Source organism: Furipterus horrens, unplaced genomic scaffold, assembly GCF_987537825.1.
Source record: "Furipterus horrens unplaced genomic scaffold, mFurHor1.1.pri manual_scaffold_9, whole genome shotgun sequence".
Classification (NCBI taxonomy): Eukaryota; Metazoa; Chordata; class Mammalia; order Chiroptera; family Furipteridae; genus Furipterus; species Furipterus horrens.
In genome coordinates, this window is record NW_028327179.1 from 15,612,645 (window position 1) to 15,640,615 (window position 27,971).

The 27,971-nt window shown below is 38.9% G+C and overlaps 1 protein-coding gene across 2 annotated transcripts in view; it reads left to right on the top strand.

Annotated features, from left to right (window-relative positions):
• The window catches only part of RAPGEF5 (Rap guanine nucleotide exchange factor 5), a 206,058-nt gene that overhangs the window by 64,781 nt on the left and 113,306 nt on the right, over window positions 1-27,971 (top strand). For both annotated transcript variants that reach the window (XM_090287121.1, XM_090287120.1), the window contains exons 6-7: window positions 2,063-2,129; window positions 17,089-17,137. In XM_090287121.1, coding sequence (XP_090143247.1) covers window positions 2,063-2,129; window positions 17,089-17,137 — 116 coding nt within the window. The remainder of the gene's footprint in view (window positions 1-2,062; window positions 2,130-17,088; window positions 17,138-27,971) is intronic.

Genomic DNA, 27,971 nt, shown 5'->3' on the forward strand with positions numbered 1-27,971 from the left:
ACGACCAGCCCACGCCTCACTACAGACCCAGGCAGGGCGTTGAAGCCATTGTTGTGTGTCTTGGCGTGTTTGACGCTTCATTTCCGGTCAGATCTGTTCGGTCAGCTCAGCTCAATCACATACATAAATTTGGCTTCAGTGGCTTAGGTTATAAAGGGTTGCAAATATCTTCTCAGTGTAACTTCATATTTAGGGAAACCTTGCAAATAGATAATTTTAATAATAAAGCTCATTGTTTGAAATACTCATGATCAAAGTAACATGCTTTGGGGGGAATACGGTTCATTATACTGCTTAGTTCCCATTGGTTTTATTGGGCAGGCTATTAGCTAATGTTTCAAACACTTTGCTGCACAAGTAATTAAGTTGTTTGGCAACATCCACACTGCTTCATGCTTCTTATAGAAGAAATAGTTTGTAAATCACTGCTCTGATTGAGAAGGTATGGCTTTTTTCTTTCCCCTATAAAAAGGTTTAATAATATGTACAGGAAGCCAGTATCAGAATTGATCTGATTTGCTTTTCTTTCCTGAGAGAGCTTCTTCTTAGCTCCCCTGTGAGCCAGGAGATGGCCTCCTGCCCACCAGACTAGCGCTGCAGCTGGCCTGCAGCCGTAACTGAGATTGAACTCAATCACTGGATGGCCATTCTGATAACACCGCTCTGCAGGGCAATTACCACCACCCCCTCCAATTCCACAGAAGGTGTTGAAAGGGATTGCTTGTGAACAATTTTATATATTCAGTTGGCATTAGTTAATTTTTTTCTTTAACCAAACCAGGGAAAAGAATGCAGTTTTTAAAGATTTATTTTATTTTATATGTTAGTATGTGCATCTGTGTGAGAAAATTTTTTTCATGAATTACATTGGAAAGGTGATTTTCCTAAACAAGTAAATTGATCTTAAACTGTGTAATATGTTATATGTCTCTTTAGCTATTTAAAATAATTGCATATATTTGTTTGCTTCTCAACTGGGCTGTGTCTCTTAAAAAAGAATAAAGGGCTTCTTCTGCTGTTGCTTTCCAAATAAATCTTATCACAGCATTAGGTCTATAATAGACCATTTTGTAATACATCTGTTTTGCTTGAAACTCAAATGTAGTGGAAAATTCATGATTCATATTTTCAAAATCTGGATTTCATTTAAACTAGAGGGAATTTTAGTACTCATCCACCATATATTCACATCTACTTATGCTTTATGCGTGCCCGTATTTGTAAATTAGTGTGTCAGGATTGTTCCGTGAAATCATGTGGAGAACAATACTCCATCTTCAGGATTTAATTGGTGTTTTGTAAAGAGGTTCTTGCTAACTGATTTTGAAGGAACAGTTGGGCTGCAACAAAGCTGTGTTCCCGTGGCATTATTGACCCCATGTTATTTGCTTGGGTATTTTCACTAATTATCTTCTGGAGAGCGGGCCCCTTGTAGTACAGGCTTCCGCCGCCAAGTGAGTGTTCTTGGAACCATTCTCTGTCAGTGTACCAGCTGGTGTTGTTGTGAGAGGCTGGATTTGACTTCAGTGAATTTTTTAAAAAACTCTTTCAAAGCTGTTGTCTATTTCATGATGGGTGATTTATGAGCATACCTGCCCACATCCCACTGAGTGTTCAGCAGTTTTTGACCAAAAACAGCATGACCCCCTGTTTCACCCTCCCTATTCGCCTGATCTCTCCCTGAGTGACTTTTCTTTGTTTCCCTGGATGAATAAAGTCCTCAGAGGGAAATGTTTTGTCAAAGTGGGAGAGGTGAAACAAAAAACAACAGAAGACCTAAAAGGCACCAAAATCAATGAGTTCAAAAATTGTTTTGAGCAGTGGAAAAAAGGCTTCAGTAGATGTATTGCATCAAATGGAGAGTACTTTGAAGGTGACTGAAGTTTCAACTCTAAGAATAAATAACACAACGTTTTATAAGTAAATTCCAGGTTCTGTATTAAACGATAACAACTAAACAATAATGTATTAAACAGTGGGGGATGCCATGCATTCCCTGTAACTTGACAGATAAATTTGAGCAACCCAAACTGAAGGGTAATTCATCCTTTGTTTTTCAAAGGTCTCATCAGAAAATTGAAGACTCGGAAGAAAGCAGTGATGAAATTCTTGCCCGTCTAACATCTGCGGTAAGGCCATGCAAGTTCTCTTCCGAGGGCTGCAGAAACAATGAGTGCAGGGTTTTTGAAGGGAGGCCTTTGGGTAAAGATGTAGAGACACTTGCTCTGTGGCTGCGTGTCCTTGTGGGAGGCCCACATCAAGGCAAAAGGAGACGAAGGCATTGACTTGCTGCACTTGCTGCAGCGTCTCCTGCGAGATCATAGATACTCCTTGTGGAAAATTCCTGGAACCTTAGTGGAGGCGTAATATCTGATTTTTAAGTTACAGTAGGACTTAAATGAGGGAACGTTGTGACCTGCTGCACAAAGAATAAAAGGTTGTATGTTTCATTGGGGGTGGGGGGGAGTACCCCAGCCAACAAAAGGCTACGTTGTTGGTTTTTAAGGTACCAGATTGCAATATTTTCACTGTGTTTTTTAAAGCCACAAATCAGAATTGGTAATTGCCTTGCTGGTTGAAGAAAAGCTTATGCCCATCCTCATAGAAAAGCTAGCTGTGGTCCCTCATCGTGGACCTTCAGTTCTGAGGCCTGAGCAATCCTTCACACAAAACCATTGTCTAATAGCTTGGCTCTCTGGGAACTTTTCAAGCCTTACCAATGAGTCTTCAATTCTGCTTTAACTATGTTATTGAAACAGTAGTTGCTGAAAACCATGCTCGACTGGGTTATGTATGTGCATGAAACTGATTTTGTACAGTTCTACACACCAGGTTGGCATCTGGGCACAGCTTGAAAGTTAAACGCTGCCTTTCCTATTTTTCTTAAACATAGCTTAGAAAAGTAATTTTTTACTAAATACAGTGATCAGTGGTCTAAAACTTCATGTGAAATGGAATCTTGACTGTATGCTAAAAAGAGCTCTTGAATGACATAGCCTACCTGTTCCCTTTCTTGAAGTTCTGGGCATGATTTTATTTTATTTTTAAACATGAATTCTTCCAGTGTTCCTGACAAAAAGGGTATTCAGAATTGATAATATAGCTTTTATGTATTTGTATTACAATGCAGGGTAAACAAAATATAAGGAGCAGTTTACAATGCATTCAGTGTTGCTTTCAAACCCATAGTTCTTAGGATGTGAATTCCAGAACTATGTTAAACTTTGAGGCATTTTAAAGACCCGAGAATACTTGGGAGGCATCCAAAGGCAGGAAATAGAAACACAACTATCCTTAAAGAGGAGATCAAACTGATTCTAGACTTTCATCTCCTGCCTCCTTAAAATCAGCATCCCAAGCAATCCCTATTAGACTATTTCTCTTTCTTTAGGCTACATTTTGATGATGGAAATTGTAGAGATAATAAAACACAAGCATCGTATCCGGGCTTGAGTGAAAGTTGTGATTTTTTGTTGTTGTTCACACAGTTTAATGTCAAACCACTGAGGTGATGTGAGTCAGGATAAGATGTGGATTTTATGTATTAGATGCCTATTTGGTGGCATGGTTACATTAGTGTCATTTATAAACGGACAGGGGACATGTGATGTGGTACCCTGTGCTGCTTGGTCCTATGAAATCAGCCATCACTTGGATGGTGAAAGCAAACAGTGTTGTGTGTCTACAATAAAACACTAACTTGGTGGTGATGGTGGTGGAGAGTTTGTGGCCAAATCTTTATAATCTTAAAATTACAAATTGAGTGTTCAAAATTTAAGAAGGGTCAGTGGAGATGAGAGCAAAATCTAATACTCTGGGATCATTTAACTAGACACTCTTGCAACCTCATATTCCTTCTCAGAGCTGATTAGTTTATAATTTTCATCAGTTTAAATTTCTCTGCATGTTTGTTCTCCACCCCTTCACTCTTGTTCTTCGGTTCATCCAACTTAATGTAGAACCTAAGCTTCTGATGCTTTCAGTCATATTTTCTAAATTTCTTCTCGTGGGTCTTCAGGTGCACTGAAGAAAATTTAGCCTAAAGAAAGAGAAATAGTCTAACAGGGATTGTTTGGGATGTTGACTTAAAGAAAGCAAGAGGTGAAAGTCTAAAATCAGTTTTGATCTCCTGTTTAAGGAGAGCTGTGTTCCTATTTCCTGCCTTTGGGTGCTTCCCAAGTACCCCTTTGAGAAATACTGCTGAGCTAAAAAATCTTACTTGCCAATCAAACCCAAATTATAAATGAAGGTGTCCTCCAATCTAAGTTCTAGAAGGTCTTGAAGCAAATGAACCTCCCCCCACCTCAAAACAAAGAAGCCATGCCTTTGGTGAAAGTGTTAGAGGAAAAGAAACCTGCCATGGAATTCCTTCGTGTGTTTCTGTAGAAAGAAAAAAGAGAGAGAGATGATTATTACTTTCTGCTGCATATTGGCAACTTCATAAAAGCATTTTTCCCTGCTCAGCGTCCAGAAATTGTGATGCAACTCCATCCGTTTTCACATCAATTGTAAACTTGTCTCTCATGATTTCCAGTATTCTTTCTAGTTAAACTCTTGTCCTCCTTTTTCCCTCCTGTGGGATCCTGCTCGGCAGGTAAAATGGATCTGCTTTTACTCTCATTAATTAAGTCCTGGACTTAACTTGGACCTTTGATTTTTCTCCCAAGTCATCTTTTCCTTATAGTTCTCTAATCAAAGAGAGCCCTGGTAACAGAGGCACGAGGAACTGCGTGTACTGAGCCACCACCGAATGCCTGACACTACGGGACCCAAAGGCGCCAGCTTTTTACGATTCTGAGTCTTGTCAGCCATCTCCTTCCCCTGAAACTGTCGGTTCCGGTATTTTACTTTCACCCACTTAAGCCTCCTCTTCTTTGCCACACCCAGTCTTTCACCTGAAGCTTCAGCCATTTTTTTAGGGATGGGTCTCTAGGGATGTGTTTATACCGTTTCTGGCTCCAGAAAGCATACACAGTGGCCAGGATTTCTGTTCTTTGTACTTGGTGAATCTGCAAGTTGGGTTTGATTCATTGGAGAATTTTCTTTTTTTTTCAACAGTAGCATTTGAAGTAATGATGACAGCTTTTTAAATCAGAAACTTTCCGATTGGTACTGGTTCAACAAGGAGAAATAGCATGGCATTTTGGTTTTGTTGAATCTCAAAAAGTTAGAATTTTAGAGACTTAAGTGACTGTATGCCAAGTTAGCAAGGTCTAGAAATAATCTTAGGTTAGTCAGCGTGGGGAGCATCTGTCACATTTAACATGTGATGAGTACAACCCAGGGATGATTTTTACCACATTTAGAAATATTTTTTTTAAAACACTGAAATATGACTTTCCACTCACCTTTTTACCTGGCTGTCTGCCTCTTCCTTTTTGGAGAATGGAGAAATGGAGTGTAGTTAATCTCCCTTTTCTTCATCTGTCACAGACCTGAGCAAGCATGTTGCTCCCTCGGGGAATGACTAACCTTCTGTCTGGCTGCCACAGGATCATGAACATCTTGTTACCTTATATTTCTTATCTGTAGGGAACATAAAATTCCTACTTGGAATCCTTAGCCTGGCTCCAGCTCTTCCAGTGGCTTAAGAGGTACTGTGTGATTTGGAGAAGGGCCAGGTAGATTGAGTTTTTAGAGAAAGTGTCAAGTGAGACCCTAGAAGACAGATCTGGTTTCAAGGAGCATTTAAAAGGCACCAGAGGAATTGTAACATATTTCTGGTATAGTATTTCTTGTTCTTATTTTTTATAAGAAATCATGGAGCTGATTGGTACCTTCCCTCATCAGCTACAGCATCCAGAGCGCCTTGGGCTGTGGATTGTAGGTCTGTAGGACCGTTGGAGAACTGTTTCCCTCAGGAGGGATCACAGTAACACCTCACAAACCTGTAACTGTCAATACTTGAATAGACAACTGAATGGTATATTTCTATCCTTTGTCAATTAAAAATGCATATATGTTCTATGTCCATTGTATATCAAAATTATCTTCATCCTGGAAATAGACCCCCAAATTCCAAAAGATATAGATGTACACACACAACTTTTAGAAATGAATTGCTAAATTATCATCTCTGCTTCCAAGAAAACCTTCTGCACCTTCCTAGATTGTGTGGTAATCTAATTTATCTCCAGCCTCGAGAATTTAGTTTGGTGAGCAGTGTAATACATGCTGATTTGCTACTGAAACAAATCCAGTGTGGGGACATTTATTTAAAAGCATCTGTTCAGGAAGCTGTGAGTGTGTAGAAGCCATGCAAAAATAAAACATGTCTCAAGGAATCTCTTGTGAATGAGGGAAGAATGTGTGTGTGTACATATACATGTCTGTATATATGTGTGTGTGTGTGTGTGTGTGTGTGTGTGTGTGTGTGTGTATAGTATGGTATTTAGATACCTGTTCCCAAAGTGAATAAAATTAGGTTGATGTAGAATATACATAGAAAACAAAGACATTTTTAATTGATAAGGAATAGAAATATACCCGTCAGCTATCAATCTGTGTATTGACAGTAATGAATTTGTGAAGTGTTAATGTGAAATCCTATCTGAGAGAAGTTAAAGGAGCTTTAAAAGGATGATCCATGAGCATTTCACACTGGGCTGCTTTTTTGTGCATTTCTTTAAAATAAAACCTCTCGTAGCTGCTTCAAATAAATGTAACTTTGCATTCTTAAGTCAATGTTAAAGCTTTATGTTCATATTGCAGAAGGACCAGGAAGCATATAAAAAAGTAAAAATGACTCGAATTCTTTGGTGGTGATGGAATAAAGTAGATTTTAAATTAGTTTCTATTATTTTATTGTAAAAATTAGAATATAATGGAATTTCATGTGACTACTGGGTAAAAATAGTGTGAATTCTATTCCTATATTTGTAAGTGTCAAAATGGTGGTAAACCTAGTGGTGAGTTGTCAATACTGTGGATTATGCTTTGCAATTTTCTTTTTATTTATCTGACACTTGATTGTTTAACTTGGACATAAAGGCTTTACGATTAAAAAAAAAATCCCAGAACAGAAAAAAATGCCCATAATGAAACTACTCCGAAATAACTTCTTATTAACACTCTAGTGTTTATTACTTTCTAAAAGGTTACTTTTCTTGTGTGTATATTTTTTATATTAAAAAATGACCCTTTTATTTTGTGACCTGTACTTTTCACTTACGTTTTCAGTGCTAAAAGTACCTTCCATGGCATTTATAGTATCCCATCCTATGATTTACCATTTCCCCTATTTTTAAGTATTGTGCTTATTTTTAATCTTTTGTTATTATAAACAACACAGAGATGGACTTTTGTGTGGGTAAGTTAGGGAAGAATCTTGCTTGCAGATGTTAACTTACTAGACCAACTGAGAAATGGGTAAGAGGCTAAGAATGGCTATTTGTGACGTTTTTACCTGGTGCAGCCACTCTGCTGTGCTTTGCCTGCATTATCACATTTCAGCCTCACGGAGCAGAGTGATGAAGCATTCTAGACAGGAAATAGTAATTAAGAGTCCACATTAATTAAAAATAACAACTTAGTGTTCCTAAAGCAATTTTTCACATTATCTTAAAACACTTTATAGTTACTGAATAGGTCTCCACAAATGGGGTTTAAGATTTGATTATAGATTTTTTTTTTTAAGTTGAAGAATTGTGTGAAATGAGACCTGTCAAGTTATAGTAAATAACATTTTAATTTTTAACTTGTTAGGAATCATTAAATACTGGTAAACATGGCTATGTCGTTTAGCAATCTAAAGTTCATTTAGATTGGTTCTGAGGTCTTCTGGTTTCATTATGTGTACTCAAAAGTATGTGAACTCTGGTAAGGATTTTATAACAGGTATATCATTTTCCAAAACTAGGCTCTATTAGCAAGTTGCTATAAGGCCCTAAAAAGGTGTTCAGGGGTAGTTTCTCAGAAAGGCTTTGAGGATCTGTGTTAGTATTCCGTGGTAGGTAGACTGGTCCCTCAAAGATGAATACACTAATTAGTGCCTGTAAATATCACAGTAGATGGTAAAAAGTACATTGCAGATATAATTAACACTACAGACCCAGCTTGTCTGCATGAACCCAGTCAAATCCCACAAGCCCTTCAAAACCAAGAGCTTGCTCTGGCAAAAGTCAGAGAAATGGCAGAAAAGAACATACAATAAAAATAAATTCCAGGCATGAGAAAGCTTAAGCATCATATTGCCAGCTCTGAGGAGGAGGAGCCCAGATGCACAGCCAGAGAGGCCTCTAGGAGTAAGGGCAGATTCCAGGTGACACTCAGCCAGGAAACAGGCATCCCCATCCTACAGATAGATGCAAGCACTAGATTCTTCCCCAAACCTGAACAAATTTGGAAGCATGTTCTCCCCCAGAGATTCCAGAAAGGATCGCAGCTCTGCCCATCCCTTGATTTTGGCCTTGTGAGTCTCTGAGCAGAGGATCCTTTGGAACCACACTGTACCTGGACTTATGCCCTCCAGAAATGTGAGATGATAAATGGATGTCCTTTTAAGCCGCTAAATGGGCAGTGATTTGTTATGGCAGAACTGCAAAATTAATACCCATTTCTTGTTGAACACATACCCACAGTCCCTTGATTCATAAAATAGCAGTTACCTCTTGAATGTCAAAAGCTGTCAGGCCATAGCTAGTTGACTGAAACCTTTGAAGTTTCAAAGTGAATTTTTAAAACTAAAGTCTGTCCTTCTTACATTTATAAAGCCTTCAGGCTTCTGTGGAAATCTCAAAGCTGATTTTTAAAGTAAACTGAAAATACAAAGACTTGAAGCACTGTTTACAGCTTTTTGATGAAATATATCAGTCCCTTTTATGCCAGTTGCATGGGGGGTGGTTGCTAGGTAGGTGGAATGTAATAAGCAGAGATAATTCTGGTTATCGCTATTACTTATAAGTTAGGTGGGAAGAAGGGACTTAAACATATGAAATATTAAGGCAATTAAGGACTGGATAGTCTTCTGTTTATTTTATTATTAAGTTCAACTGTATTAACTGTAATAATGCACTGATGATGATGATGATGATAATGATGATAGCTAACACTCAGAAAGCACTTACTCTGTGTCAGGCACCATTCCAGATGCTTCAGGCATTAACTCATTTAACTCTAACAGTTCTATGTGCTGTGACTCCACCCCACCAACCAGAATCCTAGAAATTCTTTCAAGGTTAGTATAAAATAAATGGAGATTTCCTTCTCCTATTTTAGGCTTCTGGATCTTGAGTTATGAATCTTGTTTTCCCAGGAATCCCTCCCATGTTGGCAATTTTTATGGGTAGACTTTCTAGTTGGAAAAAGTCTTACTTCATCTAGATTCATTGCAATAGTGTTTCTAATGTAACATCCCTTCAAGCTTCTGCAGGATCTATCCCCTACAGATAGGTGACCCCTACCGTGGGAGATCCCTAAAATATCTGGGACCTGACTAGTGTTGTGGTTATAACATTTCTATAGTTGAGGAGTTTACCTCCAAAAAGCACAATGGTTGAGAAAAGGCATTTTACTATGCAGGGAATGGCAGGTAATATGGAATAAGAGGTATATCAAGACATGAGCTTGCAAGTTATATTGTATCTCTCAACATACTTTGTTAAATAAACTATATCATGTAAATTCACTGAAGAATTATTTAAATATCGTATAGATTGAAAATACTCTGGGCTTATCAGAAAATGAAAAAAAATTCAATGATGTAAACATAATCAGTATTTTATTCTCATTATTATAGCAAAATGAGAATGTCAAAAATATACTTAAAATGCATTTCACTTTTATGAATTTTATATCTGCTAAGAAATTAGCATTGAACAGCAATTACAGCGTTGGGGAAATCACAGATCAGGAGTGGTAAGAGCAGGGGTGAAGGAGCAGATATACCTACCTTTTTGAGGAGATGTCAGTGTTGTCAGCTTGCTCTGTACAGGTTTTTTTTTCCCCTCTCCAAACAGTACCTCTGTAGCTTCTCCTGTTCCTTGGGCCATGAAATTTAGGAGATTTCCCCAATCAAAAACAGCCTCCCCACAGTTATTTTTCATCTGTTAAGATCTGCATCACCTCCGGCTCTGTTGCGGGGATGAAATGGCTATAACATCACCATCTGTTCAATTGCTGGCTGACAGGTACCACCACCCCCTGGAGGCTCATGCTTGCTCTCTTTTGATAGTGGATGATTTGGAAAAGAAGCATTCATAAAACAAATCTTTAGAACAGTTTCCTGGTCTAGGTGCTTCTGATACTTAGCTTCCTGAATGAAGCATCTTCTACTGAACCTCACATACTTGTAGCAAACCTTTTCCACTGTGGACAGCTCTGATTATTTGAAAGTTCCTAGTGCTGAAACATGTCTTTTTGCCACTTCTTCCCATTGGCCTGAATTTTACCTTCAACCTTTAAAATATTTAAAGCTAATAATCATTTTCCCCCTAAGTCTTCTGAGCAGCAACTACAAACACTTCACCCATGTTTTGGGGCATAAATATGTGTATCAGGGTGGGTAACAGGAACCAGAGGCAGAATGATTAATAAATAGGCTATAATCTACTATTTAAGAGTCCCAACTAAAGAGGTGACTTCACTAGCCTGTGCTAGTGTTATAACTGAGGGGAGTATGGGATGCTGCTGGAGTGTAAACAGGGAGGACTCCACTCAAGAGAAGATGGTAACTAAGTTGGGACGTGAAGGACAAGATGGGGCAAGCACACAAAGTGGGGCGGTGGAGAGGCATACCAGACAGAGAGGGCATCGCTTCAGAGAATTGCAAGAGGAAAAGGGGAGGCCTTAGGAGAAGAGAAGTAGCAGCCAGTGAGGAAAGAGAAAAGCCTGGATGGAGCATGTGGTACTGTGGAATCCCAGTGGTTAAGAAGAGAAAGGGTAATGGTATCAACTCCTGCGGAGAGTACAAGGTAAATGCATTTAGCTACAAGGAGGTGGCTGTCTCCTGGTTGTCTTCCTGTGGATGCTGTCTGCTCCTCACGAACCTAAACAAATGGTGCTCCCAACCAAATATCATCTAGATGTTGGACTTTCTGGAGTCCATCATGATCTTCGTGTGTATGACCTGAATGTCATTCTTCTAGTAATAGTCCCCAAAACATTGTTATCCACTCTAAGTAATCCAGTTTCCATTGTTAACTCATACCATGCTTGTGATCATCTGAAAATTATCAGATCTTTTTAATGTGAACTTCTCTCCAAGTAGATGTATGCACACATAGCAGACTTAATTAAGAGACTTAGAAACCTAAATGTAGGACTCTATTCTCACTTATCTTGTTACTTTCAGAACACTTCTATATATGTTAGTCTTTGAGCAGTCAGCTATTGTCTAAGTAGTAATGAAATTAATAGGCATATCTGTGTGTATTCAACAAAAAAGTCTATATGATAAATTTTAAAAATATCCATAAAATATCCCTAGCCTTAAAATAGATGAGTAAGTATAAGCATATTTAATTCTCCCAGCGTGCTAAACAAACACACCTTTGATGTGGTAACAGCAATTGCTGGGAAAACAACAACTATTTGTTAAATAAACTATTAGGTGGAGAGCTATAGTGTCTAGACAGATATTTACATATCTTTCTTAATGTTTCAATTATTGGTTGACATTAGCAGGTAATAATGAACTTGGAAATAGGAAAATAGGCTTCCAAGGAACAAAGGAAATTATTACTTAGCCCACGGGTATTCACAGGGCAAAAGTCTAGCCATCACTGCTCGGTTTGTGTTTTATCTGAGAGTACGTTCATTACTTTAAAAAGCATATTTGTTTTTTCCCTGGAGTGTTTAAAGTCCTTACTAGCTTAAAATTTTATAGAGGTTTATTTGGGAATAAAACAGGAAAAAATACTGTATTATGTTCCCTCTTATATTAAATTTAGGAAATGAGAAAATGGATTCTGTGTTTTAAAAAGCATTTGTATCATGTTATCAAAATGTAAATGTTTCTATAATTAATAGCTTTACTAAAAACCCTTAGGAAATTTGTGAAATGGTGATTCTTAAAATTCATTTGTGTGGACAACCCATTTTTAGCTGTTGGTCTGTCCTCCAAATGACCTTCAGTCTCTCCAGCCTCTTACGTGGTTTTCAAGGGCCTCTTGCTCCCTGAAGCCTGCACATGTCTTCTCGGTTGACCTTCCCCACGGAGATGCTCCCTGGCACTCAGGGTTTGCATTTGACTCTTTCTGTCGCCTCGAGTCTTGGTATTAATGCAGAACAGTTTTCGGGGTATTCAGATTTTGAGGCTGAAGGCACTATTAAAGTACCAGGGAGAAAAGAAGACAGAATTATAGAAAGAAGAAGGGCTCTTGTGCCTGTTAAATTTCAGGGCTATTTTGTGAACATCCCTGCTGGTTGTTGAAGATAGAAAAACCAAAGCAATTGAGCATGTTTATGATGAGTATAGCCAGGGGAGAGGGAAAATTTTGAAATATGTCTTATCAGTCTTTGAATTATCCTCTAGTTAGATATTCATAAGAGTGAATATACCCTAAGCGAAAGATGTGTTTTGAATTATGTAGTTTTTTGTACTGAATAAGCTACATTTTAAATTAAAGTTTAAGCTCTTAAAAAGCATCCCTGCCATTTTTCTTGTACTTGAGTAGATCATGTCTGTCAAACTATTGATAGGAACTGAATCTTATCATTGCATTGGATTATAGCATCGTTTCATTCCTAAAGCACAGTGAAGGCCATGTTCCTTTACAAATGAATTAAATTAGAGGAGAACAAAATAAAAAGTAAAGATCAATCATCAGTTGAAATGATTACAGGAGTGAAAGATCGAGTCTTGGGGAAACTAAGATATCTTATTGACCAGAGGAATGATTCTCAACCTTGGCTACAACCTAGAATCACTTAGGAACCTTGGAAACAGCAGCAGCAAATACTGGTGCTTGGACGTTTCTCCCAGAGATTCTGACTTAGTTGGCGCCCAAGTATCAGTCATTTTTTAAAGCTCCCCAAGTGACGCTAAGGTGCAGTCAGGTTTGAGAACTGCTGAAACAGGTAGATGAAGTCCAAACTATTTAAAGCAGCAGTTCTCAACCTGTGGGTTGCGACCCCTTTGGGGGTCAAACAACCCTTTCACAGGGGTCACCTAAGACCATTGGAAAACACATATATAATTACATATTGTTTTTGTGATTAATCACTATGCTCTAATTATGTTCAATCTGTAACAATGAAAACACATCCTGCATATCAGATATTTACATTACAATTCATAACAGTAGCAAAATTACTGTTGTGAAGTAGCAACAAAAGTAATTTTATGGTTGGGGGTCACCACAACATGAGGAACTGTATTAAAGGGTCGCAGCATTAGGAAGGTTGAGAACCACTGATTTAAAGAAAACATTTCTTAAGTAGTGACTACGTAGCTATTTGACAAGAGGAAACACGAGAAAGAGATGAGAGAGAGAACCTTTTAGTGTAAAATTAGTAGAATTTTACAATCCATTATTCAGTTCTGAAATATAAAAATGCTGAAAAACAAAAACTTTTCAGAACTTACTTTGTGAAAAAAATATCAAACCTACTGAACATATTTGGTGGAAAATATTGAGGCTTTGTCTAGACTTCCTTTATCCCATTTGGTATGAATAATCATACGATTTATTGCATAACTATTAATGTGTCTGATTTCTGATTACAAACTGCCCCAGACCACACTGAGGGTGTGATGTCAGTAGGTACCTCTCTGAAATAAATAAAGATTTGAACTTTGACATCCATCTAGCCCTAGGAGTTTCAGATCATAGTAGGGAAGGGTTGTGACAAGGCCAAGGTAATAAAGTGCTTTCTGTCATATTAAGATACCTTTCTTCTAATTATGTATGCTGTATGCTGTGGTTTAGTGCCTGCATCAAGTAAAAACAATGGCCAACATCAGATTTGGCTCGTGGCTCTACACAGGCGCACATTTCTCCTGCCTGGTCTGAGCAGAGGGTTCCATTTCCACCATGGTGAGAGAAACTAAAGTTGACCAACAACACACCAGTAGAGAAGTAGAAAAATAATCACTGTCCTACAAAAGACTCTTCAGCATAACCAACAACCCCCAGACGTAAAGGTTTAAAACGACGCATATCTTTTCTCTCAAACAGTTTCTGAATGTCAGGAATTCGGGAGCATCTTATAGTTGGATGGTTTTGCTCATGGTCTCCCAGGAAGTTGTCAAAACTTAAGCCAGGATGTGTGTCCTCTGAAGGCTTGACTGGTGCTAGTCTACAGCGTTTATTTTTCAATCCAACAGGTCTCTTATGAATACTTACAGGAAATTCTATTCTCTGCTTCTGCAGTTGCTCAGAGTTTTAGTGTTCAATATGAACCTAGCAATTCTTTGCAAAGGAGGCCTTGTGTGCTAATGTGTCCTGAAGATTCCTGCTGGGAGTAGCTTATTAGTGGGGAGTGCCTTCTCTTTTGATTTTCGTTGCCCTCCCTCAGGCAGCCTTTTCTCTCCCCTAAATCCTTTCTATGTTCTTCTAAGGTTGCCTGTGCATCCGCCGCCTGTAGGTCAATGAATGAGTGTTGATTGCCCTGGATTATACCATAAAAAGACAAACAGGTCCCTACCTCAGTGGAGCTTCCATGCAGGAGACAGACAGGCATTAATCATAAAACTGAAAATAATTAAATGATTACCAGTAAGCTTAAAAAAAAAAAAGTACTGTGAAGATGTCGTAGTAGCTTACAATGAGATCTTAGCTAATTTGTGTTTTTGCTTGATCAGTGCTTTGTGGCTTGTGTTTTGTAGGAAGAATAACCTACCTTTTGGGGTTCTATCAAAAACTCTTTTCCATTCTGGGGCAATGGAAACTATTCTACACCCCACCCTGCATAGAACAAACATGCTCACATCCTCCCAGACCGCAGACATTCAGGGGATTTAGTGCCCTCTAAGTAATCTCATTTGCTTTATGTTTGAAAAAAAAAAAAAAAAAGCTTCCTTCTAGATTGACCCATGCAGTTCTTTCTCATCGCCATTTCTCATCTCTTTCCCAGATCCCCAAAACGCTAGATTGGCTTCTTGCTCACCTGACTCCTCCTTTTTTTCCCCCACCACATCTTTGAAAAGATGCAGTGTTGTTCCATGGTAGGAATATAATGCCTTCCTTTTCTGAGCTATTTGTATTTTGATCCTTATTTCCAATTAGAGAAAGAAAAGCTGAAGATCTCTCCGCAGCTGGTATGACTCAGCTGGTGGGAGCATCTTCCCGTAAACCAAAATGTATGGGTTCAATTTCTGGTCAGGGCACTTACCTAGGTTGCGGATTCGGTCCCTGGTTGGGTGTGTAGGAGAGGCGAGCAATCTGTGTTTCTCTCTCTGTCTCCCTTGTCTCCCTCCCTTCTCTCTCTAAAATCAGTAAGCATGTCCTCAGGTGAGAATTAAAAAAAAGAAAAGCCAAAGATCTTGTGAAGAGAATTTCAGCCATGGAAAGATGAGAGAGGAAGGCAGAGAGAAGCAAATGAAGTGGTCCACACATATCATTTTGCATCTCTGCTTTCATTCTGTCAGTGCACCGTGGTGAGGCCTTCTGGGGAGGCCATAAAATCAGGGAATGTTTATAGTCTATATCTTGGCCCCATGCCCCCCAAATTTGTGACACTGTGAAGGAGCATAATCCTGAAAAGAGATGATGATACTACAGTAAAACTTACTAACAATTTTAAATATATAAAATATGCAATAATTAATGTTTTATGTTGTTGTTTTTACTTGACTACCCACACAAGTATCCGTGAAGGTTCTCCTATGGTCACTCAACACTTGGGTCTCCCCAGCCCTCTTTTCCCTGTAAGATCTTGAATTGCAAATTTTCCTGCCATGAGCATTTTCAGAACTCAGACTTCCAAGGTTAGGGTGGGACCAATTGTCTTCACATAACTGTATAATTATCTGGAGAGCGTCTCCAGGTGTCAAAGAAGCAGCTAAATCAAGAGTATTCCCTTTTGAATGGCGTTAGGACTTGCCAGCTAGGGAAGCGGAGTCCCAGTGTCTAGCATTTTTGCCTATAAGTAAATGAACAGAAATTAGGTTAATTTCAACAGTAAATCTTCTTTAACCTTGAACCTGCATATTCTCCCTTTAGAATGTCATTACCCGGACCCCTCCACACGTAACACCACCACCACCACCACCACCACCACCACCTCCACCTCCACACACCTTAAGACACACACACTCCTAAGCTTCGAAGATTATGTCCTGTGGAGAAACGAGCTTGCTCTATATGGAAGTTTTAATTGCTACCAAACGCAGATTTCCCAAAGATTATCTTCCCTAGTTTCCTTTTCCATGTTATCTTTGAAGGTGACTGTGATGAACATTTTATTGTCTCTTATATGTTCCTCTTTGAGAAGACCTTTGGGAAAGGATTTAAAGCATTCACGTGAGTAGGGTTGAAAAACAGAGCATGAGAAAGCAAAAATCTGGACAAATAAGTGTGTGTGCCAGGTGGAGGGGTTGGTTACTGGCACTTGGGAGTTTTAAGTTTATCCTGTCTGTTCCCATTTCCCCTAACTTAAAAGCTGGTAGCACTTGTTTTTATGCGACGCATTTTCTGAATTGTTCGCCGTAAACCTGTCAGACTTCAAGTGAACATTTACTGGGTTTGAGTAGAGGTCCAATTGAACCAGGGTCACCTTTCTTAGTTGTTCTAGAACTTCTGGATAAACTAGAGTCTTTGAGGGATAAATAATAGTACCTTTGCCAACTTTGTGCCTGTTTTAATAATTTGTTATTTGCATTATTTCTGAATGTTTTATAATTATATTTTTGCGGGTCTTCCCATCAGTATGGCAAAAATACCAATGTTTTATAATACATATAGTCCAGCAACTGTCTAATTTTTTTTTAAAGTAAGTCAATATGATTCTTTTGGACTTTTGGCCTGGAATTCCTATGCAGAGTTTTTTCCACTTTACTGAAATCAAACAAAACCCAAAAAAGTGGCAGCAAACTTAGCTCTAATTGCAATAGCTCTTAATTTGGGTTGCATATGTAAAAACAAAGTACTGCTTTTGATAGCTACATTTTTCCTGTTCTAATTGATTTTTCCCCTAATATTTTATTAGGTGCAGAGAGAGCTAGCAGCTGTTATTGCTTTGAGAGCAAAGAAGTCTGGTGAGTAGTCTTTCATGGGCCCCAAGGAAGGTTTTAATTCTTAGGGAATATTTCATAAGTGATGTACGTAGTAGTGAGCAGTTGAAGTTTTGGTGTAGAATGCAGAAAGGTATCACTGTTTGTTTTTAAAATCATTTTTTCTACCATCAGAATAGCACAGGATGTTCCATATGGTTCTTTAAAATTTCTCTGCCTTGCTTTAATTTATTTTACATTTCAAGGAAAACAAAATTTAAAATGTTTCTAGTTCATTGCAACCATGAAAAAGTCTAGGTAAACAACAAAAGAAAGCAAACGCATTGCATTCCCTGTTACAATGAGAAAGGAAAATAAATAACATAAAGTTGTCTTTTTAAAAGATATATTTTTATCTCAAAGTAGTTTTTTCTAAAAATAATTTGTGTAATGAAATTTAAAAGCCAGCATTGATTGCATGGATCTGATTCCTAATACCTGTAGAAAACAGTCGATGAAAGTGATGTGTGGAAGGGGAGCTTTCAAATACGTTTTGAAAGAGAGGCTGAAATTCAGTACGAACGGGACACTCACTGAGGTAGAAAACGTGCTTGGGGAGGAGGAATGTCAGAAGGAGGCATCGCTTGCTATTCAGAGGGAGGAGGTCACTGCTGAATGGAATGACAAGCACAAGGGAGTTGCTTTCTGGATAATGTCAAACTAGAATAAGAATTTCCAGGCGGAAAGACTTAAGACAAAATAAAAGAGGTGATAAAATTTGAAGAAGTAAATGGGATGGAAATGTTTTAAGAACACAGACCATACATTTCCACATTTTTCTTTTTTCCAATTAGAAACTCCCAAGAATTTGCTTCTCTCTCGGTTACTTATTAAATCACACACACCTTGGTATGAATTAGCTAAGTAAATTTATACTGATCTTTGTTGACTTGACTTCTCTAGAGGACACAGAGACTGGATGCTACAAAGGTGAAAAGGAGGGTGCAGAGAACGCAACCTTGACCCAAAGCTTATAGAACAGAGAGGGCAGCAGGAACGGAGCCCCTGCATGAGCAGCATCAGATTGTGGGTATTTGCGTGGGTGGAGGCCAGCATGGGAAAAAGATACCGGTGTAACGGTCGTAGGAGGGAGGGCTTAGAAATAAATTGTGCTAGAGCTGATTTTGGTTCCTGTAACACTAAGGAGACAAACTTACAGTCTGTACGAGCTGGGATGGCAGTGCCTTGGAGGGTATTTTTTTCGCTTTCAGAAAATGTTGGGAAAATAATTAAAAAACAAACAAACTCAGTCTGTCATTGCTGAAGAAAAACAGAGCAAGTATTAACTTCATTTTTTCAAACCTTAGTACTGTTTTCAAAATTTCTGCATAAAGGTCTTGCACTTTTTTTGTTTGATGTACTTTTAGGTACCTCGTGGTCCTGGTTACTATTATAAACAAACTATTTTTTGTATTTTCTCTCTTTTTAAAATATTTGTCCTCATCTCATTCTGTGATGGTTTCTCAAGTCTTTGTCTTTTATGACATTTTTCTTAAAATAAACTTTACTTTTTAGAGAAGTTTTAAGTTCACAGAAAAATTGAGCAGAAAATGCACAGAGTTCCTCTACATGCCTTGCCTCCCTCACTATCAGCATCTCAGCGGTATATTTGTTATAATCAATGAACCTACGTTGACACATCATTGCTGTTGAAAGTCCGTAGTTTACATTAGGGCTCACTCTTGTTATATGTTTTATGGTTGGGGACAAATGTATAATGACATGTGCCCACCATTATATATAGTATGTTTCTTTTATGTGATTATACCCCAGGTATTGTATCTAAAAAGTCACATTCCCAAGGTCCTATAGGCTTTCTCCTGTTATAGTCTAGGAAGTTTGCAGTTCTGCATTTCACATATTGGTTTAATTTGTGATAGATGTAAGGTCTGTGTCTAGGTTTATTTTTTTGCATTTCCTGTTCATTTGTTCCAGCATCATTTGCTGAGAAGACTATCTTTGTTCTCTTGCATTGCCTGTGCTCCTGTGTCAAAGACCAGTTGAATGGATTTGTGTGAGTCTATTCCTGGGTTCTTCGTTGCATTGATCTATTTGCCTGCGTTTCACCAATACCACACTGTCTTGATTACTGTCGCTTTATATGAAGTGTCGACATCAGGTGGTGTCAGTCCTCTACCTTTGTTCTTCTCCTTCAGCACTGTGTTGGCTCTTCTGGATCTTTTCCCTTCCCATATAAACTTTAGAATGTTTCTTGATAGTCACATCTATTTTCTAATTGGTTATATTTTTGCTATATGAGAACTCTTGATTTTGAGTCCAGCAAAAGTGTTGAACTCAAGTGAATTCTGACAGTTTTAAAATGTTCTTGGATTTTCTACATGGGTAAATACGTTATGTTCTATTAGTGACTGTTTTGTCTCTCTGTTACCAATCCAAATAACTCCTTTTATTTTCTCCTATTGTTTTATTGGCCATAGTCCTGCAATATAAGTTTGACTAATATCATTGATAGTCAGCATTAATAGTTAGTCCCTGACTTTCAACTAAATATAATATTTTCTGTGTAGAAAAATAATATGAGCAAACAAGATTGTTTTAGAAAAAACAAAGACATTTCTCCCTCTCACCCCAAATAAATTTTTAAAGCAATCTAAGGACAAAAATAACCAAGTTGTATTTTACAATATTTAAAGAATTCAAACATAAAAGTACTAGAGATACTACTCTACATGCTGATTGCTTGAGTTGGCATGAAGAGTAGATGAAAAATAAAAGGGACACAGTACAAGAGAGGCTAAGTCATAGGTACTGCATTCAATCCTTTATCAGATTCTAATTTGGCATCTACTATATGCCAGGTACAGTGTAAGGTGTGAGGGTACAAAGGTGAGCAAGGACAAATATGGTTCCTGCTGTTTTAAATCACAACTGTGTTTTATAAATAAAAACAATAGTCAGTGAGTGGCTGAAAAAGGAAAACTTACTACTATATAGTTAGGATGTGATAAAATGCAAAACCGTTAAGCACAGTCATAATTGAAAAGAGTTCCAGCTGCAGAGTGGTACCTTCTGTGTGGGCTTGTTGTTTTTTAAAACTGTTTTGGGGTTTTGTTTTGTTTTTAAGAAGAAGATAAAGAAGCTGGTAAACATCCAAGAAATGTGTTTAAATGATAGTTGGTACATCTGTGGCCTGAGAGAAGGAATTGACTACCCTAATATCTGATGTCTTGCAGTAAAACACTAACCAGGGCTCAGGTGGGTCATGCCAGATTTGTGCTTTGCTGCGACGGGTTATTAAAGCAAGAATTAGGATAAAGAAAAAGTCTTTTGCTTCAGCTCACCATACAAACAGAAATGAAAGTAACAGCCAATGGATAAATTATATAAATGATTCAAGGCTCTAGCTTAGTAAAAAATCCATTTTGTTATAATCTTCTTAGAGGCCATTAGGATGTGCCTTGGAACAGTTTTCTCTTACCTGCTAACCTTAGTGAATGTGAATAACATTTTAGGGTATCACAAGATTTTTAAAAATTAGCCCAGATATCTTGTGTGTCTTCCTTCTTGCTGGATTGCTTATTCTATTGTTACTATTGGCTAATTAGAATTTTGGGAGATATGTTTCTTCTTTTTTCCGGGGAATTCACAACGAAAGCACTTTTATTTCTGTTATCTTTAGATTATATGAATCTTGTGTCATGGTGGGCCTCTATTTCCAGAAAGCCAGAGACCTCATATTGGTAAATCTCTTTGGCAGTTTTTATATTTCACTCTCTCTGCTTAACCCATGGCTAGTTAAGTGTTTTAAAACTACATATCTAGGATATTAATGTTTGGAAAAGAAGGAAGAGTTTTAGGCTCTGTTAATGCCATTAAATATCTCTGTGACCTTAGCAAAGTGACTCCAGTTTGTATCTTGGGGGTGGGGTTGGAGGTGTGGGGGGCGAAGCAAAGTTGGTGTAGATTCTGGTAACTTTAGAGATTCCTTCCAGCTCTAACATTTAATTGTAACAATATATATTTTCATCCATTACCTTCCTTATCCCTAATGGAGTTACAACCCTGGGGATATTTTATTCAGGACTTTTAGGTGCAAGTAATAGAAAAACTGAAAACCAGAAAAGGGATGCATTGGCTCAGAGACTCTATCGAGATAATCACAGCAGAAAGAGAGCAGCTCTCTCCTGGTAGAGAGCAGTGTTGGTGGGGACCTTGTCGGAGGCATGAAAAGCCCTCCTCTGGAGCAGTGGGAGCATGGAGTGGGCCGGGGGGGTGGGGATCAGGTCAGCCCCACACAAGGCCCATGGCGGAGGCTGGGGCAGGCAGGTGTGGCTCCTCACAGAAAAGCAGCGGAAGGGGCAGGGCTGCTGCCCACCGGAGCCCCAGCGGGCGCCGCAAGTGACATTGTTTGCACTGACCCAATCTCAGAATGCAGACGGGAAGTGTTATGCCTGAGATCACTTAGGCTAGGAAGTCTGCAGACGAAATGCAAACCCGGGGTTTCCCACTCTCAGTTGTTAGTCATTTTCTCATCATGAGAGTAAAGATGCGATTTGTGAAAAGACATTTCTGTTTTCCACTTTTGTTCCTGGAAATGGAAAAGAACAGAGTGACAACTCAAAAATGTTTAAGGGAGTGGATGGCAGTATCTCCCACCCCACTTTTTAAGATAAATCAGCCATAGGTTCAGGTTAAAGTGTTATTTGTGTACTAAGATATTTTATTATTTCTTTGACATACTAAAATTATGTATCATAAAATAGTATAAAATGGTTTACCTGTTGCATTTCATTTTGGCTTTTTATAAATGTTATTTTTATTAGGCTAGAAAGGATGAGAGGGCAGTCAGTGTTTTACATTGGACTTAAATTGTTTCTCCTGGTCTCAGAGATTCTCTTGTTTGATTATCTTTGAATCCTATGTTCAAGCTTCATGAGGCACCCGAATAGCTGTGTGATTTCAACAACCTGGTTACTACTATTTGCCATGTATTGAACTCTGTGTGTAACATATTCCAGGAAACAACCCCTGGCTCTGGTAATCATGGTGGACCCGCCAGGCAACTTGAGGGTCTTTTAACACCCTGGTACTCCAGTTAAATTCCCAGCTTTTAAAATCTACCATTAGGAACAATCACGGGCCACCAATAATGCTTTTTAGGAAATGTTAGCAGTCTAAGCCCCCCTTTTAAGTATATGTATGTAAACTGGAGAAGTCACATGTTAGCAGGAAGCTCTGTCTGAGTTTTGAGGTCTGACACACAGTTGAAAAGAGATACACTCCCTTCAGGGCAGAAGCATTCCAAAGAAAAGATTTTCATGTCACTTTGTCATGAAAAATGAAATAGATTGATTGTTTTTAATAGTAAAAAATAAGCCATTTCCTTTTGCGCATTTAAGAGAAAAAGTAACCATTAAGCCTATGGAATTGCTCTGACTTTTATGGGTGCTCTAAATTTTTAGTTTTTACTTTTAGTTGACAGATTCTTCTTTTCCTTTACACTGTGTTTGACTTGACCCTTATTCTTCTGTAAACTCATCACTCATATTACAGAGAACTGCATAATATAATGGGATTTTAGAGTAGATGTTAGTCATACAATTAATGGCCAGCAATAATAGACTCACATGCTAGTAAAATTGTTTCTATCTCAAACAACTTCTCTACCTTTTGGTTTTCTGTGATAATTTTTAATTGAAAAAATTAAATGCACTTGAAAGTTATAGTGATAGTCTCTTGAACAGTTTTTTCATCTAATTTCTGAGTGTTCCTATAATGAATATTTGACCTGAAAAATACTGGTTTAAAATGCTTCCAATCACTTAAATTTTTCCAAGTCTTTCAGAGTCTGGCCTCAAAGAAGGCACGAGTTCTCTCTGATGTTTCCGCAGAGCTCCGTTTTGTCCTTCTTTGCCACCGCCTGGGTGCTGAGCTGGCCAGCAGCCGCCACTCCCATTGCGGTCAGCACAGACTCACACTGATGGGCTTGTAACCCCACTGAATGTGGTATTTAGCATTTGTGAACCAAGAGGAAAGAAGTAGCATGTGTCTTCTCCTAAAATAATCAACCACATTCTGGTCTCCTGATTGACTGATGGTCTAGGATGTTTTCCCTTGAAGAGAGAGCTTTATCTACCGCCACGCTGACTGTCGAAGTTTGTAAAATCTCCCCCCTTCTCTGGTGCTATAGTAACCCCTTGCGCTAACATTTCCTGAGACTGTCCTGGTCCTGCTTGCTGACAGGTTTTGTACATTCACCTCCCGTTCAGTGCGTGTTCTTACGGAACAGCAATCAATTCAGTGGGTGACAGGTTGTAGCTTCCTTTTTTATTTTAGTGGCATAAAACCACAATAAGAATCTTGAAACCATCATTCCCAGGGCAGTGTAGAGTTAGAGGATGCTTGAAAATGTAAAATTCTTACAACTGAGAAAATAATAGCATTGGTAAAACCCAGGAACAATCGAAAATGCACGCAGCAGATGCTCTGTAAGTTTTTCCTAACTCTCCCACTGGGATACAAAGAAAATTGCCTTTAAAAAAAATCCCGTGACACTGTCTTTTGTAATTAGAGCTATTAAGTCGAAATGATAAATAACCATTCACTGACATACTATAAAAGAAAATAGCCCTTTGCCCTGATTTCTCCTGAATAGCCAGAGGGCTGAGATTATCGAATACAGAAAGTTGGACTCCTTTAACCCTGAAGATTGTTCAGAATTTAGGAAATCAGAAAGCAAGGCAAGATGATTGTCTTCATCCTTCCACATGGTCGTGCCTGTTAAGATAGTAAATGAAACCAATCTGCCAAGGAGGTGAATAATTATAACCACAACAGAGCGAACTCAACAATGCAAGGTTTTTGAGGCCTTTGTTTTCAAAAATGTGCTGCAGGGCATTTCAGTAGCAGTATGTAGTGCTTATTAGACAGAGGTAATTATTACTTTAAATGGGCTTTTGTTCCTGTTTTACATAATCAGACACTGGGAAGGAGAAGGATCACCTAAGGTCCCTGAACAAGGGATGTGAGGGCTCACAGACCAGGGTCTGAGTGGCCCGGTGCGGTCCAGGGCAGCGATTTTACATTGGTCAGATTCCTGCCTGTTTTACAAACGTTGTCAGGTCTAGAGAACCGATTTCCTGAGGTTCGGAGCCGAGAGAGAGGTGGGTGTGAGGCCAGAGAAAGGCATGAAAGGGAGGATTGCAGGTTCTGTTTGAGTGCTGAAGGAACAGCTTCTAGCATGGCAGCTCCTGGGAACGTGGTTTCTGTGAGGAAACTAAATGAGTGTAATGAATGTACCCTGTGCATAAATTCAATATTAGCTCTACACCCAAGGTCAAATGAAAGTTAATGACCATTTGCACACCAGAGATCTGAAACCCACATCTTACTTCTTTCTCATAATGACGGGAAAGGAGAGCAATTTATATTTAAATTGATTTAAATTTCAAAGCATAAACACAGAGGTCTCCCTGGTACCCCTTTTTTGCAGTGAAACTTCCTGGCAAGGCTCGACTTCCGTAACAAATGGAGTCCCATTCCATCCCAGGTCCCCAGTGTGGACGGTGCTTTGTTTTCTGTGGAACTACCCTGTTCCCTCCCTGCTGCGTTAGTGACACCAAATCAGAGAAGCCAGCAGTGCAATCAGGGCCACTTTCTTTAATGATTTAGCTTTTGCATTTTTTGAGCTAATTAGCTGATTCAGGCAACTAATAGGTGTCTTTAATACACTGTTGTTGACAGGGCAGCTTTCCCTCCCAGGCTGCCAGCCAGCTCAAAAGTACTTGGACTTCTGGGGAGAAGGAACTGCTTCCCAGATTAATATATGGTAAATGCCACCCAGGCTTCCGACACCAGCCAAAGAGGCTGGTAGGCTGTTTACCAAGTGCCCCCCAAAGTCCCTGCATCCGCCTAAAACTGTATGTCTGATTAATTCTATGTGTTTGAAGAAAAGTTTACATTTGAGGGGCGGGTGAGAGCAGGAGGAGGATTGACCTGTAATCTACTTTCAAATTCTATAATTCTGTGATTGCTTCCCTGTGCATCCCTAAGGTACAAAATAAGAGTAGTCTGAAGGTGTTTTAAAATATTAAATAGGATAGTTAAGGAAATTATTAAATGAAGATGATTAGATAATTAAGAAGAAAGCTGGATTAATGGCTAAAATCATCTCTCTTCTGAACCAAAATATTCCTTAAGAACAGTCCTGACCATATGCTGTTTTTATAAAGTTATGAAGTTCTGCCGTCTGGCAAACATAGTCTCCTACCCAAATCCAGCTGTCGTAGGCTTGCAGTCAGGAAATATGACTCCCACGCTGGCCCGTGTTCACTGGTAAGTCATGGTTCCCTCACCCTCAGCCTCCATTGTTTATAGGGGAAGGGGTCAGGCGTGATTGGTGACTAGGTGCCATACGAGGCCTGCTGCCAGGTCCTAAACACCAAGCACTAGGCAGCTTTATTTTTTTAATCCTATGTTGCTGTCTATTCGATAAGAATATAGGAATAGTAACCGCTGATCATTTAATTTGCTTTCAGAATTTTTTCACGTCATTGACTTTTTCCCTAAGTGAAAGACTATCAAAGGCCTGTTTCCCTTGCCCACCCCCCACCCCCACCCCCCTGGGAACATTTTCTGCTGTCACTTGTATTGAGAAGTAAGAGCTATCAAGGGAAATCTTTGTCTTGGCCATATGACCCAGCTATTGTCCATCATTCGTCACATTGAAAGTCTAATGGTATAAACAGCCATGAAAATGGAGCTGTTCTCAGTAAAACTGAAAATGGTGTGAACACAATGTGTGTGCCTATAAGTAAATAATGCTCCTGGTACATAATGCAGAGTATGCAGTTTGATTCAGCTGAATTCTGCCAGAAGAAGTGATGCTGTTTGGATAAAAGTGAAATCTACTTCATATACTATGCTTTCTGCTGATGTGACACATATATACTTAACATTTTATTATTTCTAAATGAGACATTTTCCTTGAAGGTGGCTAAACAAACCATGGCTGTAGCTATTTGCATTTTTCAGATAGGTTATAAAAATACCTCATTTTAATTCTGCATACAGTGATTGCGATCTGTTTTCAAGATAGATCGGTGATGGAAATTTTGACCCTCGAGTCAGCGAAGGCTTGCATTGTACACTGTTGACAGAAGTGTTTTTGTTTGGAGACTAGAGACAGAGATGGATACATGCTGTCAAAAATAATCCTAGATTTCTCTCCTTAAAGCTACATCAGAATTCCTCCTTGAATGATGTAGTGGTCTCCAGATTGAATTTGCGATCTCAGGAAGTGAGCTGGGGTTTTGTGAAGGGCGTTGGTATAATGAACCAAGCATGGCAGAGGAAATCAAACATACTTCTACTACTCATTCATTTGTTGGACAACTGCCTAACTCTTCAGTGTTTCTCTACCTGAAAAGAGACTTTCTCATGGGAATGATAACAGAATTGTTATAAAGTTCTCATGGCATTGGCACTAAAAGCTTTGTAAATGAAGAGAGTTGTTACCAAGTTTTATTTGGTGGGCAGGCTCAGGAATAAGCAGACATTCCCACTGCAGTGTCTATACTAACCTTAGCAGGAGGACTTTTTGTGAAAAGTGATTTGCACTGATTTAAAGAGAAGTGACTTGAACCCTGGCTTCAATTGAGTGTGCCTGCAGCAAAGCCATATCCTTTCAGTAGAACTAAAGACCCTTTCTGGTTCTCCTTTTGCCAAAAAGTGGCTGACTTCTATCTGTTGAAAACTCAAACATTTAATAAAAATGAAGCATTCACTTTAAGACCTATTAAGATCAATTGAGGAAGTTTACACCTTATCCTGTTATTGTTTTCTGGAGTTATCTTTATACCCTTAGGAACAGATGGTAGTTTTTAGAAACGTTGCCAGTTTTCCTCCATTCTAACTGCAATAGAGAGCAAAGCCTGACAGCTCACAATTGCCAGCTTAGTTTTATATGTTCTTATTTTCTTCCTTTTAATTTTTAGTTTTGCATTCATGTGTTTAAAAGATCCATTTCTATATCTTATTTCCAAAGATGGAGCTAAGTGCAGGACCTTCTCTTCTGTCTAAAGGGGGCCTGATACAGCAAACATCACAATTAGTAAGAAAGCCAACTCCCCCATCCTTCAGATAAGGGGCATTAAGGGAGACTGGAGATTGTGGATAAGCCCTGGCCATGGCCCCTCTTGCTGGCGGTAGAGGTGGGTGAGGGAAGGGGGTGGGCATTGCCCCAGCAGCCTGTGGCCCCCAGGAAGAGGTATGACAGCCTGTCTGGTCAGCAGGGAAGGGGTAGAGGTCATCATGAGGCTTCACAGTGTTGCAGCAGTGCATCATGGCTGGAGGATCGGGGGTCTCCCTCACTGGGCACCTCATGCCCTCCAGTCCTCTCTGAGTCATCACTGAAATCAGCAAAGGGCATACAATTCAGGCTGAGCGTTTGTACCCGAATCCAAGTTACTGAAGCTGCTTTATGTTACTGGTAACATTAGCCCTGCAAGAGTCAACTAATTTCAGAGTTAGTCTTCTAACTAACTGGACAGTCTTGCCAAAAGATCACATTTGTTTGAGTGGTCCAGGCCCCTCCTCAGGAGTTTTCCTGAGGCCTGCCCTAACGCTCTTTTTTATTACCTTGATATTTCAAGAAGAGAACTAAGCAGAAAAAAAATAACCTATTTTATATGAAGATTCAAAATACATACACTTTCACTTATGTGACAGGAAATAATGGCTCAGAGCTTTTGGCATGGATATGGAAAATAGTTTGGGCTCATAGCCAATGCTGTAGGATAACTCTTCTTTTTCCATATATATTCTGGCTTACTTTGTTATGTGGTCATCTTATAAGATT